Genomic DNA, 18,671 nt, shown 5'->3' on the forward strand with positions numbered 1-18,671 from the left:
TTTCAACCATGCCTGAAAAAGCTCATATACATGACTCATAATGGTGCTCATCAGATTTCTATGGTGTGTTTTGAAAGGTAAAGTTACAACTGTCAAGACGATAAAGTTTTAATGCACAGGTACTTGTTTTACTATTTTTCAACACACACGTTGTAGAAGGAGATTTTGACCACTAAAGTGTGTCTGCAAATGATTCACAGAGCCTTCAAAATCTTTTTGATTTGAAAAGGAGGAAATTAGTTTCAAAATCTTGCAAAGTAACATGAATTGTTCAAGCCATTTGTGCAAACACAATGTGATGGTTCCATCCTGGGGTGATTTCTCATGAGGTCAACGGAATAAAATCGGTCGGGCGGTGTTGTGGCAGCCAATCAGAAACGTTGCTTGCTATTCTCTGCTTGGTATTCGCTGGTATTTTATTGTATTCTCTGCAAGCATATAAAAAGGCAGAAACTGGCTTGAAAGACAATTATTGTCCTGAAGAGACACTGAGACGGCTGCAGAGGCTCTTGCTGCTCGAAGTGCGCAACACTGCTAATTCCTGCAAATTACTTTACAATCTGCCATTGAGCTCGAGTTATCAATTTAGACATATTTTGCATTTGAGTTGCATTTCAGGGATGCTTTTGTGGACTTGCCTTGTCGACTTCAATGCCCATCATATGACTTCAATAATGCCTTGTCCATCTTCTATTCCCCATGTTCCCTGCCCCATCCCTCTCCCTTCCACAGATCTCCTAATGTCTCTGTTCCCCACGGTTTTGTCCTTCCCACCCCCACCCCTCTTGTCTCATGCCCCCCTTACTGTGTGTTTGCTCTCATATGAGCCTCGACAAGGTATACAAAAAAAAAAATGATATAAGAGGCTGCGCAGAGTAAAACTCGATAAATACTTGGATGGGAGATCTCCACATGAGGCTGCGTGCTTTAGATTGAAGTACGGCGTGATAGCTCAGTTGGTACCTTACGCACATATGAGCTGTCTGATCATGGAGACGTTTTTCTGAAGTCTACCCTTGTAAAAGACTTTCTTGGTAAAAGAAAGTCGCATTGGACTAAACATTCCACCCTTGTGAAGAACAACAGGATGTTGCATCTCAGAACATGCTGTCATTCAGATAGAACAACCAGTGAAGGGAAAACGGTTGGTTTGTCTGTATTTAGAATATGGATATTAATGATTCCAAGGTATCTCTCTAAGATAATTGTGCCATACCCGAATTAAATTCCCTTGCTATTTATTGTCATACGCAGGATACCGATGCAAGCAATATGCTGACGAAGTCAGTGATCCAGGAATGAAGGTGGCTGTGAATGCCACAAGCAGAAAGCTTAGCGAGCAGGATGAGCTGTCAGACTGTGTCGGAGGCCTGGAATATGCCCCTGAGACACAGCCTTGAGCTCTTACTTAAGAATTAGGGCATCCATCCATTGAGAGGGAAGCAGCAACAAATCCAAAGGCGAGTGACCATTAGTCCCCAAAAAGGATGTGGACATTTTGCAGCATCACTACATCTGGTTATCAATGTGAGGTTGAAGGAACTTTTTAATTTTTGAAACCAGGCTCACTTTTCATGCTCCAAAGTTTCTTTGATAACCTAACAAAGGCAAATGGCATTTTAAACACCCTTTGGCCAGTGCCTGCTACTTTCTCAGCACATCCCAGCATAAGAGGTGATACTTTCAGGAAAAGAGGAAGTTGCTACAAGGTGAACCATCCACCTATTCGTCATTTACAGGACTGGAAGAACATTTGCAATGACACAATGACAGCATGGAATGGATGAAAAAGAAGAAGAAAATAAATTGCGAGGGAAAAGTGGCAACGGAGGGCTGAAAATTAAAAGCAAAACCTCCAATTAAATTTCTGAAATCATTTCAGTAAGACTTACAAAGGAAGACGCCCCCAAGAGAAATTGTACGAGGAAAAATTAAGGATCACAAGAGGTCGGCGCCGTGAAATTGAATGCATTAGTTTTTCAAAGAGTTAAGGGAAAACGAGGGTACTGCGAAAGAAACTTTAAACCAATCAAAGGACTATTTGAGAGAGGTGAGGCGAATATAAATTGGAAGGTAAAACCACTAATTGCATTTTCATCAGTAGCTGCATGTGGCCCTCAGGAAACAAGCTGAAGGGTGGCCACTTTGGGACCGACCCACAAATGGTGTCAGACAAGCTGGGCAAAAAGACTTTGAAGATGTCATGAAACGGTAAAACGAACTCACCCTTCCAACCTCCACAAGGTTGGTCACCATAACGATGCTGGCAGACTTTTCCTGCCAAATCATGCGCCAGAAATCGAAGACCGTTTCCTGTATAGGCCCTATGAGAAGGCATGAATATAATGGTGAAACGTATGAATAAATGACACATCTTAAAGCAAACCGACCGTAGATGGTGATCAATCATTTGTGTTACTTGTATTTTTCAGGCTGATGAAGAGTTTCCAGCTTACATAACAGTTGGCCTGTTTGGTGTTCCCGACTGAAGACGTGGTTCGAGATAATGGGATAAATATGAATTCCTTCACAAGGAACTGGAACATTGTCGGAGGCTGTTCGGCCCATGCTGCCTGCACATTTGTTGCCAACTTGGAGTTGTTTGTATGCGCCCTATTGTTTTTAAATGGTGAGCATCAAGCAAGGATGTAGCACGTGCCGCCTTTAACGTCTTTGGTCTGACTTGGTCATGGTTCGAACCACCAACCACCAAGACTCAGAGCGGACATTCTAACCATCACACCACCGAGTCCGGTTTATCTTCAGTTTAAATCTCAAATACTGCGCGGTGTTCTTTGTCGCCCCACTAATGTTGTTGCGACTTGGGTAATAGCTCACAACCATGTCTCCTTCACATCCTTCTCCGACATGTACCATTTCTAGGATTGTAAACGAATGATAAAAAAGACATTCCAAATCACTTTGCTCGATTTGCACGAGAAACAGACGCATTTCATCGAGACGCTACAAATTTACAAGTAAAAATTTCCCAGGATACAACACACCGTTGGAGACATGATTGTAAAAACAATAGCTACACCAGCAAACGGAGAAGAAATGTTGTTTTCTCATCCTCATTACCATCTTGAAATTTCATTCAGACAAATAAAGTCAGGATAATAACGTGTGAATGAAGCTGCAATTACCGGTTGATTGGCAGATATATGACGCCATGTTTTTCAATGCTTAACGGTTAGGCTTAAAATGATTACCGTTGTCGTTCCGAGCATACTTATTACATGGGAAATATTTATTTCGCTTGCACACCACAACATCTTAGCAAATACAATTTGTTTTCTTTCGTGGGGTCCAGTTTAAAAAGAATTGGCCACCTCCATTTTGGTTGTTCCATTTGAATTGTTCGAAATTGAATGTTATCCTCGGAGCTACTTTGTTAAAAATGGCAGAAATTAAATTAGAAATACAGTCCAGTGAAAATGAATTGCATCAGAAGATGGTTTATACCTTGGCATTGTCACGGGGGAAAGCTATAACACAAGTCGAATGGGGGGAAATTAAGAGGGTCGTTCTACCCGTTGGCAGACGTTAATAAAGCAGTGGAAGCTTTGCTGTGGCAGAGGCCTGGAATAGGATTTTTTTTTTCCATTTCAATATTTCACTTCTGAATTGTGTTTCGGCGCTGTTTTCTGCTCTCAGTGTTTGTTTTTTCCACTGTCTGAAAGATGTATTCATTTCTCGCTCTCGAAACCCACTCGCACGGTCACTTCCTGTTCAGTTCTCATTGAGACAGTGAGGTTTGAGGCCTGATCAGGTATTTCGTTGAAACGTGCAAAGGAAAAGTGTCTTTGGACCAAATAAATAACCAACGGACGACGGCACATACCTCCTGCAAGTGGTACGTGCAAGTTACACTGTGTCTTTACAACCTGTTGATTTTGACATCTGATTCGGAAGGACTTTGACTACTTCCATAAAACCCAGCCTGGCACGGCATATGTTTCTACCCACATATTCTTTTCAGATTGTATGGTCATTGGTCTAATTCGTTGTCATGAAAGGTTCAACTAGGACGGTTTGTGGCCACAAGGGAGATCCACAATCAGATGAAACCATTCTTTGCATGTGCGTTAGCGCGTAGTTTAATTAGTGTTAAATCTCCGTGAGCATTTTCAAATGGCCGGTGCAAGGTGGCAGATAAGGGAGCTAGCCTAATTAAGGACTGCGCATGAATTAGGGCCGTGTGACCAGGGGATTCGGCATCATGTTTGAGAATCACGGTGACCTCAAACCAAAGTGCTTTAATGAAGAGTGGGGGTTTAACTAAAGCTCTTTGATCAGGTGAGGATATAAAATTACCTGTCGGTGTCAAAAAAGATCAGACAGTTACCTTGAGTGGCGATGTACTGCCGCGGCTTTTGATAGCCCTGGAAAAGAGGAAATGGGGGAAACGAACTGAATTATAAAAGGGAAATATATCACCATGCAGGTGTGTTAAACAGAAACAAACAAGAACAAAAAAATTAACAAAGATGTAAGCAGTGATAGATTTTCCATAATGGGGAATTATTCCAAATATTTCACTTCTAAAATTTTGAAAAGACCTTATAATATAATTCAGAATTGGTGGCAATGAATTAAGCCTCAAATGCATGGCACCATGGATTATAGACAAAGTACAGTCATAATGATGGAAGGTGGTAAACCTTTCTTTTATTTGATCTATGACGGGAATTTGAAATGCAGTTCAGGTATTCCCCCACTTCCTCTCGACCATACCCCTCCTGGCCCCACATAGGTGAAAAATACCATGGCATTATTACCATCTATATTACACACAGCAAAACCAGTTTATCATGTCTTCCAAATGGCAGCGGACTTGTTGATGCCTGTCCGCCTCACCCCCCCCCCAACCACCACCACCACCTCACTCTTCCTCCTCGCTGGAACTACACGAGACAGAAGCTTTATTCATATCAGAATCCATTGGTAATTGAATCAGAAAGCAAATTCAGCTCAAGGCAATCGTGCTACTGTGAAGCTATCTATGAATGTGAATAATAATGAGAAATAATGACAACTGTAATTGAATTTTTTACAATGAAATTTATTAAGGAGGATATTTTTCACATCAAACACCCTCACCAAAAATAAATATAGACATAACCTCTGTTGGTTTTATCCGCGTACGTAGGAGAAGTACCCACATCGATGTAACTGGCGTTAATGTAATCCGAGTTGCTGCTTCCATCAACGGGCTGAAGGATGACTCTGGAATGATCATCTGATTTGAACAAACATAGACAAACACAGATGCACTCAAATGAAGTCAACCATTGCTGACCTAATCATGCAAGTAAAATGGGAACGTGTTTCAGCTTTGTGAAATTCAATATAAACACTGATGAAAGTGACAATCCATGGAGCAAGTCCCATGACATTATTGCTGGATACAAGGCGACAATCTAAAATCGTTTACATTTTGTTTCTGACATTTGTAAATTACAGATGTCTCGGCTCATGGACAAACTGAAAGACAGAGGGTCAAGGATTACCGCTCTGCATAAAAAGGTGCAAAAACAGATCCCTGCAACTACAGACCAATCAGCCTTCTCGCAATCATCAGCAAGGTTATGGAATCCATCATCGCTTCAGACATCAAATCCTTCCTCTACTCCAATGGCTTGATTTCTGATCATCAATTTGGTTTCAGACCAGGTCACTCTACCCTGGATATGCTGCTTCTGCTCTCCCAGCAATGTATGGAGATCCTCAATGCCAGAAATGAAATTAGAGCCATATCCCTCGACATATCACGGACTTTCGATATGGTCTGGCAGGCACCCTGCCCTGCTCACCAAACTCTCTTCCGATGGTATCCAAGGCAATCTTCACTCATGGCTCGCAAACTTCCTCTCCTGCTGCAGTCAACGTGTGGCCCTTAATGGAGTTCTCTCACCCCATCTTCCTGTCCAGGCTGGAGTTCCTCAAGGCAGTGTTCTGGGCCCTGTTCTTTTTCTGGTTTTCATCAATGATCTCTCTGACTATAGAAAATCCTCTTTATCTCTTCGCTGAGGACTCCACCCTCAGCCGTACCAGCTGTCATCCCTCAGACCGGCAAGCAGCAGCCTCTTCACTCTCTGCAGATATAGATAAAATCACAAGCTGGTCGAACACATGGAACATGTCTTTCAACCCTGACAAATCTCACATTCTCACGATGTCTCTCCGAAAGGACCGTTTAGAACCCCCTCCCCCCCGAATCCACTTGCTCAGCAATCCTCTGGAAGAAATCCTTTCTTTCAAGCTTCTGGGTCTCACTATCTGCCATGATCTTTCCTGGGAAAGCCTCATTTCCAACCTGGCCTCCAAAGCCAGTCCACGGCTGGGCATCCTCCATCGTGCAGTCATTCCTGAGCTCCTGACCACACACAAAGCTTTCATCCGCAGCCTGATGGAGTACTGCTCTCCCCTCTGAGCTGCTGCTCCCACCTCTCACCTTTCTCGGCTTCACGCTGTGTAAACCAAGGCATTTCGGATCATTGGTATCTCCCGTGATGAGGCTGAGTCTTTGGGTCTCTCAATCTCTCACCGCAGGCAGCTCAGTGGTCTTTCTGTCTTCTACCATCTCCTCTCCAGCCTCGCCCCTGCCCCCTGCACTGTTTTAGATATGTCCCCCCCCCATATTTCCACAGGGTGCTCAAGGTCTGCCAGCAACCCCCTCCTGGTAAAACTACCGAAATCAAGAATCACTGCTCACCTTCACTCTTTCATTCCTCTTTTTCTCCACCTTTGGAACAAACTCTCACACTCTCTTCAATCCCATTCTTCCCTCCAGGTCTTCAAAACAGCTGTTCACCACCATCTCATATCTTCCCCCATCTAAATCCAGAATCTTTTCTACCCCCATGGATGCACCCCAAACCCACCTCTTTCAAATTCTCTGCTTTCTTTCCTGAAAGTCCCTGTGGTGTCCATCTTGTATACCCCATGTTCCCCGCCCCACCCCTCTCCCTTCCACAGGTCTCCTAATGTCTTGGTTCCCCACTGTTTTGTCCTTCCCTCTCCTGCCCCTCTTGTCTCCTGCACTCCTTGTTGTGTGTTTCTGGGTGTTAGCTCTCATATGAGCCTCGACAGTGTATACCAATTTTTTTTTTAAAAGGAGCATAAGTAAAAACCAACAGTAAGAAGATCAAGTATATGAAAGAACTGGCATAGGAGGCAAAGGAAATCTAGGAACAGTATAAAAGCAGAAGAATAAACACAGAATTTGACACAAGGTGATGATTATTCATATTATTTCATATGCTGTCTGTGGCTGCTGGTTGCATCATTGCTGGGAGCAAGGGTGTGCTGCTGATGTAGTGCCCCCCTGTTTCCAGTAAACTGGTACTCATTTTGCCAACCTCTGAAGGATGATAGACTGAGTTAACCCAGCTGGTATTATTTAACAGCACGACAGGGGCTCAAAGTCAAGACCCTAAGATCTTAGGCCAGCCACCTCAACCGCTAAGCCAACACCAAGCATAAAGTGATGATGATCTGACACCTTAAATGACTGAAGGAAGGGAGCATGATTGGGCAGAAGTTGGAAGAGGGCTTTACAAAGGCTATAAAAGGGGCACGAAGGACTGAAAATGAATTGACAACCTTTATTTATTGGAGACAAACAAAGGGTAGGTTGGTGAAACAGAATGTGTTCAACCAAGTGAGGCTGGAGTGGGACAGATGATTGAAAGTGCTGATGGTGCAACACTGTAATAAAGTTTAGGGATCAGAAACCTGCAATCTGTTGGTGGTGGGAGAAGAGCATGCCCTGAGTCTTGGCATCCTCTTTGGAAATGCCAATGATCTTAAGAGATCCGGCCTCCTTAATGTCAGCTGTGATGCAGGTTCCCTGGTCAAAAGTAGAGCTTTGTCCGCAGTAAGAATTGAAGTAGCAACAAGCAATTCCCCAAATCTGTTGACGATGTTAAGGTGGCATCTGCCTCTCGAATATTAAAAAAAAAATAATATTCTACAGATGACAGGCCTTGGCTGATGATGACGCCAAGAAATGCAAAGTGATTGAACCTCTGTAAGTGTTTCAAAATAGAAAACGAATATGAAATTTGACATGCAGTCCTTCCTATATACTCTCAGGCCAAAAACAATAAAACCCAGAGGTCTGTGTTGAAGATGTTCCATATGGTAGACCAAGCACTGATCTTCTGGAAGGCAGCAAACAGATATCTGACTGAAATCTGTCTGTTGCAAGGATGAGAAATGACTGCACACGGTGTTGTCATCAGCAAGGTGACGAGGCTTTGTCCAAGGAGAAGGAATGGTTGTTAACGTAGATTGAAAAAATAATTGGGTGAGAACACTGCTTTAGGGAACACGATCCCCAAAGAGAAGAGTCAAAGACAAGACAGCTTGGTGAGCAGTGCTTTGGCAGATGGAGGAAGTTGGTCAACCAGCTGTTGGTCAACCAGTTGGTCAACAGTGTCACTGTGGGTGCCAAAGGGTGAAAACTTGGTGAACATAAGAGGATTCCAAAACTGTATAAAATAGATACATCATGAGAGACTGCTCTGGCTGCTGGTTACATCATTGGTTTGGGACATGGTTATGCTGCTGATGCATTGCCCCTATTACTAGAAAACTGGTGCTCATTTCGCCGACCTCGGAAGAATGACGCGCTGGGTCAACACCACCTGGTGTTAATTCAGCGGCCGACAGGACTCAAACTCAGGACCCTAGGATTCCAAGCCAGCCACCCTAACCACTAAGCCAACACCAGGCTTGACTTAAGAGACATCTTGTATAATGGCATCGGCATGACAGGGATTCAAACTCAAGACTCGAAGATCTTAGAGCAGCCACCTTAACCAATAAGCAAGCACCAGGTTTGTGATAAAGCAAACCAAACCAGTGATTTGTGATAAGTGAATTGGAGAAGATGTATGCTTTAATGTCTACAGCAATAATCGTTTTCATTATTTTACTGATTTATACAGTAGCTACAGTCTGCCCTTGAGAGGATCTATTTTCTGCCCTTGTTATGAAATGGAATAATATTAACACGTGGATAAGTTTTTGTGAGTGGCAAAGTTTTTTTTTGAGGATAAAGGCACAATTGCCATCAGGTCAAGTTGTGGATGAGATGTTGTTGAGACCACTTAATCAAGTCCACTTAGTGGAATTACCTTAGTTACTAGAATTTTGGCAAAACAAGGTTGCAATAGGAGGAATTTAGCAGTAATTGTAGTAATACTACCTCCGTGATAAAATGTCTTCAGCAATAATAACAATGTAGATTATTTTCTCCTTGCCGAGAAAGCAAAGGTCGTGAATGTGTAATAAACTGGTGCCTTCACAAAAGTTTTGAAAGTAAGAAAGTTTTTAAATCTTTCTCCTAAATGAGCAAAGGCAAAAGTCCTGAAACATATAATAAAATAGAAATCACTTGCAAGTTATGCAGCTACATCTTTTGGATGCATACTACAACTCATATGAACCTGACCAAACACATATTGAATCAAGTAATAATTGTTTTTGCAATTGTAATGCGTCATGATTAACATTTTGGGAATAAAATTTGAACTCTTTTATATTCGATTGAATGTATACAGCAAGTGGCTGCTGGTTGCATGATTTCTGTGGGCATGGCTTTGCCACTCATGATGCAGTGCCCCTTGCAGGTTATAGCAGGAATTTGGAATTTGGACAGGGTGCTGGTGGATACCTTGCCTCACCTTCGGAGACAGATACCGTCGGATATTTAGCATCCACCGACAAGTGACATACGCGTCACCGGCTTAACGTCCATCAGAGGAACAAGGGACGATACATTCATTGAGTGACAGTTTATAGTTGTGTCAGCAAATACGCTACCTCCGAGTTATCCTACGGGTCCACTTGCACAATAAAACATCACCATAAATTTTTCACAAAGTCCACACAATCTGTGCGATGGAGAATCAAAAACGGTTGTCTTTGAAAGATGCAATCAAGGTTGAAGCTCTGAAGATCATCGTCACCTACAGTCGGGATCAGGTTGCGTTTCTCTCACACCGCAGTTAAGTCGGAAACCTCTCGAGCTTCTCCCATCTATGATCCAGCTTTGATCCTTTTGCACTACCCACCCCTGCCCACCCACCTTAAACGGGGACACAGTGAGTGATGCATCACCCCAATGTTTGTCAAGCGACTACTAGTCCAATAGTTTTTGCAAACCTTACCTCCTTTGTCCCATGGTTCTCTTTGGAAAATTGTGAGATGTTAAATAACCTACCCTGACGTCACCAGTTTGACTGATTTACATGAACAAAATGGAGTCATTCTGACACGTCAATGTCATAAAAATAGAACCAGTCTTCGATACACCATGCTGATAAACTTGACGGTTAAAGTTAAAGGGAATTATTCTTCAGGAGTAGCTTCACCTTACCTTTTCAACCATAACCAAGCAACATGCCTCACCAATGTTCCAAAGCTATATACATATTACCTATGCGAAATGGCATATATTTGGTCTCAGCCTCCTCAACTGCCCTCTGCTCCATTTTCTCTCCAATATGTCCACTTGGTAAAATTGGTGATAGTGCAACATTTGCAAAGCTTCAGTTTTATTCCTCTGGTTTCATAAAAAAAGGAGGCAATATTTATGGGGGTAATACATTTGCGTTTTTATTTTTTGGGGGAATAATACATATTTGTCTTTTTTTATTAATACTTCAATCGTCTGCCTGTTCGTCCGTGCTTGTCTATCTAAGGGCAGGCAGGTCCGTGCCGCCAATGTGGTTTCATGGCACAATTATAATGTAGTCTTGCAAAGTCTAATGTCAGTCTGCATTGGTGGACAGGTCAAACAATTTATTTTCAAAGCAGAAAGCCGATAAGGGTGTGCTTGTTGCCATTTTTGATCGAGACATCAACCACACCTCGCTTCCCGTGGTGGCGGTTAACATACTCGTATTGGCTTCCAGTTGATAAAAACCCATTGTTTACACTGGTGCTTTTTCGACTGCCTCCCCAAACTTGTGCAGTGCAATGTTGAAAAACAAATGGATAGACTATTTTGCTTGGTGCATAAAAGCACGACTCATCGCAAAAGCAACAAAGATTTGAACCGGCTCTGGAGCCAAGGACCTTGATGATATCTTGATTCCGAAGATTCAAAACGGAAGATTTCAAATTCTTATCTGGCCAATCGATAACTTGGGGGAACACCCTGGATTCGGAGATTCTTTGATAGGTACATGATCATATTTAATAAAACAATGGAATGCAAGCAGAACAGCAGCAGATAAATCAAGCCAAGCATGGGCGGTTGAAGTTTCTATGATGAAGAAAAGGTTTTAGTGCCAGTTTTAACCCCGCACTTACAAGCCACAACATTGGCGTATCTGTTCTTGTTTCGGTTCACCTCCTTCTTGGCTGCCTGCCACGATGCGGATTGTCCATCCAGAACATTCTGCAGATAGACATGAGGTAATCATTGAAGGAAAAAGAGAAAGGCTGTGGGGCAGGAGAATGGAAGGGGGTGGGGTGGTGGTGGGGGGGGGAGGGTTGGTTATTGCAAATTTCAATAATCCCTGCAACATCCCATCAGAACAAATCAGGTAGATCATTTCTAGCTTGTCACGATGCCAAGTGCAAAGTTTCCTTATAATATCTTTACCAACAGTATCGGCATTAATGTCCTTTTGACGAGATAGAATGACGATGACATGGTTCCGTGGAATGGTAAGGATCCACACATGATGACAATGAGAAGCACGATTAGTTCCACACTCCTAGAACCCATTTGACTTCCAAACTTGTTCCTGGAGGGGAAAGCTTTGATTCCTTAGACACCGGTTTTGACCCGTAACGTAGAGATCTTTCTCCTTCACGAGTGGGTCTTCCGTCTTTGCGGCACAAATCCAGTGATGTAGTGCGGAGGAAGGTCAAAACAACTTGAAAGCAAACGAGGAAGGAGGGATTGAAGTCTGGAAGAGAGTCCTCCAAATAACCCAAAGAAATATAGGTATATGATATGATAATCAAGATAAATAGGACAACGTTACAAACTCTCCCCTCTCTCGGATAGGTTACAAAGATTTCGTGGCAATTACGTCCTCGTTTCAGGGACACACGAAAATGAGTGACACAAGCCCCCCGAGGACTACAGAATACCTGAGCAACCCTGGTGAGCGACGTGGAAAAGACCCAAATGTCATGCAGTGATGACCTGGCTATGGATCACAACTCCCAATCTCAGATGGAAACAGGATTATGAACAAGAACACTCAGAGATTATGGAATGAAATACAAATTGTTCAAATCCCTTTCTGAATCACTTCGAGTGACAGGTGAAGTCACAATTGCCTTGTCTGAAGAAGACTTTTTTTTTTAAAGTGCACGCAGTTCAGCGAGTTACTCGAGTTAAACGTTTTGTGTCACGGAAGGATAATAATGTTGTCCCATCGAACATGATGCTATTGGCTTTTGATTCTCCAATCCTTCCACCAAATGTAAAAATCGAATTACATGTGTGGTTTTTATCTTTCGTGGATGTTTAATGTCTTGGAAATGGTTTCCTTTTCATCAGCACAACAAAGGGGAACTGCATGAGGGATGCGAAAAAGCAGGAGGAGTCGTTTCTGCCTCATAAAAGGAAACATTGCAAAGAAACAGTAAAATCCTGAAAAACGATGTGTTTGCGAAAATAATTATGGCATCTGACCTTTTTAACTAGCTTTATTGGGGACGGTGTCTGACCAAGGAACAATGGACAGGATTGTTGATATCTTCTTCAGCTTTTGCATTGATGTTGCCAAGCATGACGGTTCAGTGGGAAAAGCCATTGAGTTGCGAGTGTGACCTGAACTTTAGTTGACGACTCCAACTCCACAGGCAAGTAGCTTGTGGAAGTACGGTGTGTAATGATTTTCATGTGTGTACGACTGTACGTGTGAGTGATCATTACGTGAGGTTCAAATGATTTTCATGTTAAATGCATACGGATGCATATCTGGTTCTTCTTTAACAGGTCCAACTATTCCCACATTTTGGGGTTGCTGGAGAAGGGTGGATGGAGGTGGGATGAGGGTGTGGAGTGGGAACTATTCTTTCCTGATGTAAGTCTTTCCTGAACCACAGTGTCAGGCCCGACGTCGAATCAGGCTCGATGTTTGGAATTTGTTCAGGGAACGGGCAATAGCTCGCCTTCTCTCTGCGAAACACACCACGGGATCTTAATGTCCACCAACATCCCTAGTCCTCGCAGATAGGTCATATGGATTAACGTCCATCCGAGGGTGGCGCACACACTGATGCCTTACCCTGGATGTGAAACACAGGGGTGGCAGTTTATAGCTACAGGTCAAGATTCAAACCCAGTATAAACATCTCAAAGATGAGTGTGCATACATCTAAACTATCCTTCCAGCCAACTTATAAACATATACAAACATGTGAAGTTGAAATAATAGATATCAATGCAGCATACATGTATTAAGCAAAAATACACACTCGCATAACAATTCCTTCCAGTTGCAAAGTGCTCTTCAAAAGCCAAAACAAAAGTTACTGTCAATAGAAAAATTAGATCCTGCCATCATGGAGAGAGAAAGAGAGAAAGAGAGAAAGAGAGAAAGAGAGAAAGAGAGAAAGAGAGAAAGAGAGAAAGAGAGAAAGAGAGAAAGAGAGAAAGAGAGAAAGAGAGAAAGAGAGAAAGAGAGAAAGAGAGAAAGAGAGAAAGAGAGAAAGAGAGAAAGAGAGAAAGAGAGAAAGAGAGAGAGAGAGAGAGAGAGAGAAAGAGAAAAAGAGAGAAAGAGAGAAAGAGAGAAAGAGAGAAAGAGAGAAAGAGAGAAAGAGAGAAAGAGAAAAAGAGAGAAAGAGAGAAAGAGAGAAAGAGAGAAAGAGAGAAAGAGAGAAAGAGAGAAAGAGAGAAAGAGAGAAAGAGAGAAAGAGAGAAAGAGAGAAAGAGAGAAAGAGAAAGAGAGAAAGAGAGAAAGAGAGAAAGAGAGAAAGAGAAAGAGAGAAAGAAAGAGAGAAAGAAAGAGAGAAAGAGAGAGAGAGAGAGAGAGAGAGAGAGAGAGAGAGAGAGAGAGAGAAGAGAGAGAGAGAGAGAAAGAGAGAGAAAGAGAGAGAAAGAGAGAAAGAGAGAAAGAGAGAAAGAGAGAAAGAGAGAAAGAGAGAAAGAGAGAAAGAGAGAAAGAGAGAAAGAGAGAAAGAGAGAGAGAGAGAGAGAGAGAGAGAGAGAGAGAGAGAGAGAGAGAGAGAGAGAGAGAGAGAGAGAGAGAGAGAGAGAGAGAGAGAGAGAGAGAGAGAGAGAGAGAGAGAGAGAGAGAGAGAGAGAGAGAGAGAGAGAGAGAGAGAGAGAGAGAGAGAGAGAGAGAGAGAGAGAGAGAGAGAGAGAGAGAGAGAGAGAGAGAGAGAGAGAGAGAGAGAGAGAGAGAGAGAGAGAGAGAGAGAGAGAGAGAGAGAGAGAGAGAGAGAGAGAGAGAGAGAGAGAGAGATCTTTGTAAAACTGGCTACTTCAACTGGCATACTGTCCTTTTGTTGAAAGCCTGGATTGGTTGTCGACATTCCACCTGCAGGAAGTTGGATTCCACTACTTTATGGTGAGACTATTCTCATATCGGCTTTCTCTACTGCCATCGTTTTTGTCACAGTGTACCAGCACACCCATCACTCCATCCTTCATTGCCAATAATAATTTAAAAATCAGTGCGCTTTTGGAAATCAGATATACAGGACCCCCCCCCTTGGGGGGCATGAACCTGGGGTCAAATCCCCAAAAACGTTACATATTTCATGCATCCCTCAATGTCGATTGCATGCACAAAGTTTCATTAAAAAATGATGTAAAATGTACCCCTAATTGCATTTTTTGAAATTTGACCTTTTGACCCTGCCCCAGGGGACGGGGTCAAAATGACACTACTCTTGCACCTTCTTGCCAGTGGTGATCAAAACTACCAAGTTTGGTGAATTTCTGCACAACCTCTTTGAAGAGATAGCGTGATGGACGGACAGACAGATGGAGGCAATTACAACATCTATCTCCCCGTTTTTTTTTTTTCCAAAAAGTGTGGGGATAACAAGGAAACTATCAGGTCAAGGGCTATCTATTCATCACTTTCTCGAATACAATGGAACATTTGACTGATTCTTTCTCACACACTGATTCTTTCACATTCTATTCCTCTCCGGAAAAATTATTACTCCTTTTCATGTTAATCCTCCTTTCCTCCTTGTGTATGTCACCAATCCATTGGGACCATACGGTGTACAGAGCATCGGCGCTGCCGAAGCAGTCTCCTGGGCTACTGGGCACAACCCTGGATGGGTCGCTACTCCAACGCAGGATACTCGAATGGTTCAGTCATCCAAGCAAGCTTGTACTCATTTTGCCGACCTCGGAAGGATGACGGGCTGAGTTAATCCCACCTGGTATTAATTCAATGGTGGTGCACGGTGAAGACCGACTTTAAAGCCAAAAGGGATCCTATATGGCATGCAGCGACAGCTTGGCCAGCCGTTACCAATCAACCATTCAATCGGACTGCCTGCCTGAGTGCTTAAGCCACTCGCCGAGCGCCCATTGTCGATCGTGGTAGCGTGCTATGTCATTCTGAGCAAATCGTTCACTCCACCCCCAATGCCCTTTGGTAGTTTGTGAACCTTCTGTCCTTTGTCGTTTAGCACCTCAATCAGCCTAGATACTGTACTTGTATCGACAAGAAGATTCTGCTCTGACAAACCACGACCTCCTCTTCAACAACACCCCAACTTCACTCACTCCCATTCTAGGAACTCGATACTCGACCCCTTCCTCACCTCCCCTGACCCCTACCTCCTATCAAACTTATTTCCCATATTTCTCCACCGTTTTCACACTCTCCACACTCATGGAATCAATTCCGACTGCTGCGTCATTTTGTGTTTGTCTGATACAAAGGAGGAAATGTTGGGTATTTTGATGAGATGAACCCATGCAGCATGTGATTGCATTCATATTTATATATATATATATATATATATATATATATATATATATATATATATATATATATATATATATATATATATATTTTTTACAATGGTTCAATAATGAGGATATAATATATTATGCTGTTGTTGTTATGACGGACCAGTAGGGCAGATCCTAAGCTCTGCAGGATCTGTCACAGTGGACCACAGGCCATGCTAATTTAAGCCAGAAAAAGGCAGCTTTTTTTCCTTCTGAAACAATTGCTGGACATGCTCTGAATAAAAATTTCTATGTATCAGGAGCCTATATTTTCAACAAAACAAACTCCTACTACTACTACTTCTTTAACAGCCTCAATTATTCCCACCTTCTTGTGGGGTCGGCTTGGGAAAGCTTTTGGCTCAAGTCTTTCACGAACCAGCTGGCTCGGCCCAACGTTCGACTGAAGGTGGCAGTAACCAAACAAAGAGTGCAATTCGCCTTTTTTATTTTCGACATAAGTAAATATCACTTTGTACTGGCGAGTCGGATAGACGGAGAACAAATCCCTCTTTGTGTACATCCTGATTCTAAGGCCGTAACTCACCTGATTCCTGGCATAATGGAAGTCTCAGCCTTCCACATGCATTCCGGGATCTCACGCATGCAATGCAGTACCTTTTGTGCCCTTTTTTTTTTTTACCAATGCTGTAACCGGTTTGCATTTCCCGAGGGAGTCACACTGCTTAACCCCAACCCCTCGTATTCGGTGAATGCACCGATGTCAACAGAGCGTCATCTTTCGGAGTGGAAAAAAAAATATCGCTCGGTGAAAGGCGTTTGTCACGAAGCTACTTTACGATGTTGCCAGGTTTCTCTGCGCATATTGTTAAGCCTTCTGAACACCGCACAAGCTTCATTATCTGTCGAGTCCAGTGCGGGCACTGCACGCTCTAAATGCCTAAAGCCAATAACAATTGATGGATGGATGTCCCTCTTCAAGCTTCCCAGCATCGAGGGAATCACAAAAGCTATCCTGAGACCAAAGCCTGCTCATGCAGGAGGCCTGGTCTGGTTTGAAGCCTGGGCCTTGCGGTGCTTGTGAACTTCTCGCACGAAAGACAAACAACCAACCATCACTCTTAATCAGGATTGAGGGGTCTAATCTTGTTGGGATGATTGAAGGTCATGACCCATGTATAATTAATGAAGAATATGAAACAATGAGGCTTATCCTTGGGCGAGGCAAACAGCCAGCACAAATATGGAGATGGCTTACAATGCTCTGATGAGGGAGATGAGAAACATGAGCCTATTTTGAGCCTTTTTATCTCTGTTGAATTCTCATCATTATTTGGCCTCTTGCTGCCTGTTTTCCGAGCTTCAGCCTGGCTTTGTGATGAGACATCAAATCAAGTCGATAATACAGACAAAGAAGAGCATCCCACCCCATTGGCTCAGCGTATGCACAGAGGATGATTAAAATACAGATACACCATTACAATTTTGATTGGGTTTGATACATTTATTTCACTTTTCTATCTGTAGGGCACACCTGAGAGTCTGCGACTCAATTTAGTTTTCCCACTTACCGCGGGTGCCATGAGTGGTGCCGATTGTGGCCTCGAAGAGCTAAATTGTGGCCTCAAAGCCCTCAGGGATTTTTCAGGACGTGACTTCTGCCTCATTTTTGAAGGTCACAACATTAAAGTTATTACCTACACTGTGCAAAATACTGGCTCAGTGGACATGCCATTAGACCTATTTGCATAATGGCCTCTTGCTTTTGTCCATGGTACAGGAACAACGATGGGGAAAATGCAGAGGCATTGGTTTTGCTCCGATTGCTTATCTTACACAAAGACTTTTATACAAACACAGCAAAATTATCAGAAATAAGAATACAACATGCCTTACAAATACTCGGGGAGTTCAAAAGGTTTATTGCAATGAGATACAGATACTACTACAACTATGACTACTACTCTAATGGCCTATCCCACGTTCTTGTGGGGTGGCTGGAGAAAGTTTTGGTCCAAGTATTTTTAAAACTAACGTGGCAAACTTGACAGTACATTAAATGTGGCAAGAATTTGTTCAGAGTGATAACTCAACTACCCTTCATGAGAGACACCGTAGGAAATTTTAAGTACACCAATTAGTGCTCGCAGATGGGTCCCCAGCTTAAAATCCATCACACTTCGTGATGCAACGCCCTGTCCGTGAAACATCCATCCGACAGTTTCGAGTCACGTCGGGAATTCTACACCAGAAATGAAAGCTCGAAAATTAAGTACACTACCTCTGAACCATCCTTTCGGATCAACGAGATGCCCACAACAGCACAAGAAACACCAGGCATTATTTAATTTTTCATTACTTATGGAGATATAATGAATAAGGAATACGTTTTCTTGGACTATCGTATCTCGCTCCGAAAGCCTTTTGAATGTCCCACATAGATTGCTCAATGATGAATAAATTGCCATGTTAAATAAATTAAGCAAAGAAGTGGAATATTTGGGTTTTTTTCGGCGAGTTTGAAGGAACTGCCAAGGCAGTGATGGATATCTTAGACTGTAAGTCTCTGGTGCCATTCCAAGGGAATTAACAGGCAGAAACGGCAGCACATCCAAAGTAGTGTTAAAAATGTTGTGAAGCTTTAGGCTTGACTAGGCCTCAAGGAAGGCCTTAGAGACTGACCTGGCAACTGCAAGGAGGCGAGAATTTACAACCATTGCTAATGGCTAACAGTGAGCCATGGTGA

The 18,671-nt window shown here is 42.8% G+C and overlaps 1 protein-coding gene across 1 annotated transcript in view; it reads right to left on the reverse strand.

The window, feature by feature from the left end:
* The window catches only part of LOC147017488 (receptor-type tyrosine-protein phosphatase mu-like), a 513,419-nt gene that overhangs the window by 110,574 nt on the left and 384,174 nt on the right, over positions 1-18,671 (reverse strand). Inside the window, exons 19-22 of the mRNA XM_085847977.1 lie at positions 11,329-11,416; positions 5,166-5,242; positions 4,349-4,385; positions 2,227-2,324 (exon numbers count right to left, since the gene is read on the reverse strand). Of these exons, the coding sequence (XP_085704103.1) occupies positions 2,227-2,324; positions 4,349-4,385; positions 5,166-5,242; positions 11,329-11,416 (300 nt within the window). The remainder of the gene's footprint in view (positions 1-2,226; positions 2,325-4,348; positions 4,386-5,165; positions 5,243-11,328; positions 11,417-18,671) is intronic.

The sequence above is a fragment of the Eptatretus burgeri genome, chromosome 11 (genome assembly GCF_056783735.1).
Source record: "Eptatretus burgeri isolate ZD-2024b chromosome 11, Ebu_testis_v1, whole genome shotgun sequence".
Taxonomy (NCBI): Eukaryota; Metazoa; Chordata; class Myxini; order Myxiniformes; family Myxinidae; genus Eptatretus; species Eptatretus burgeri.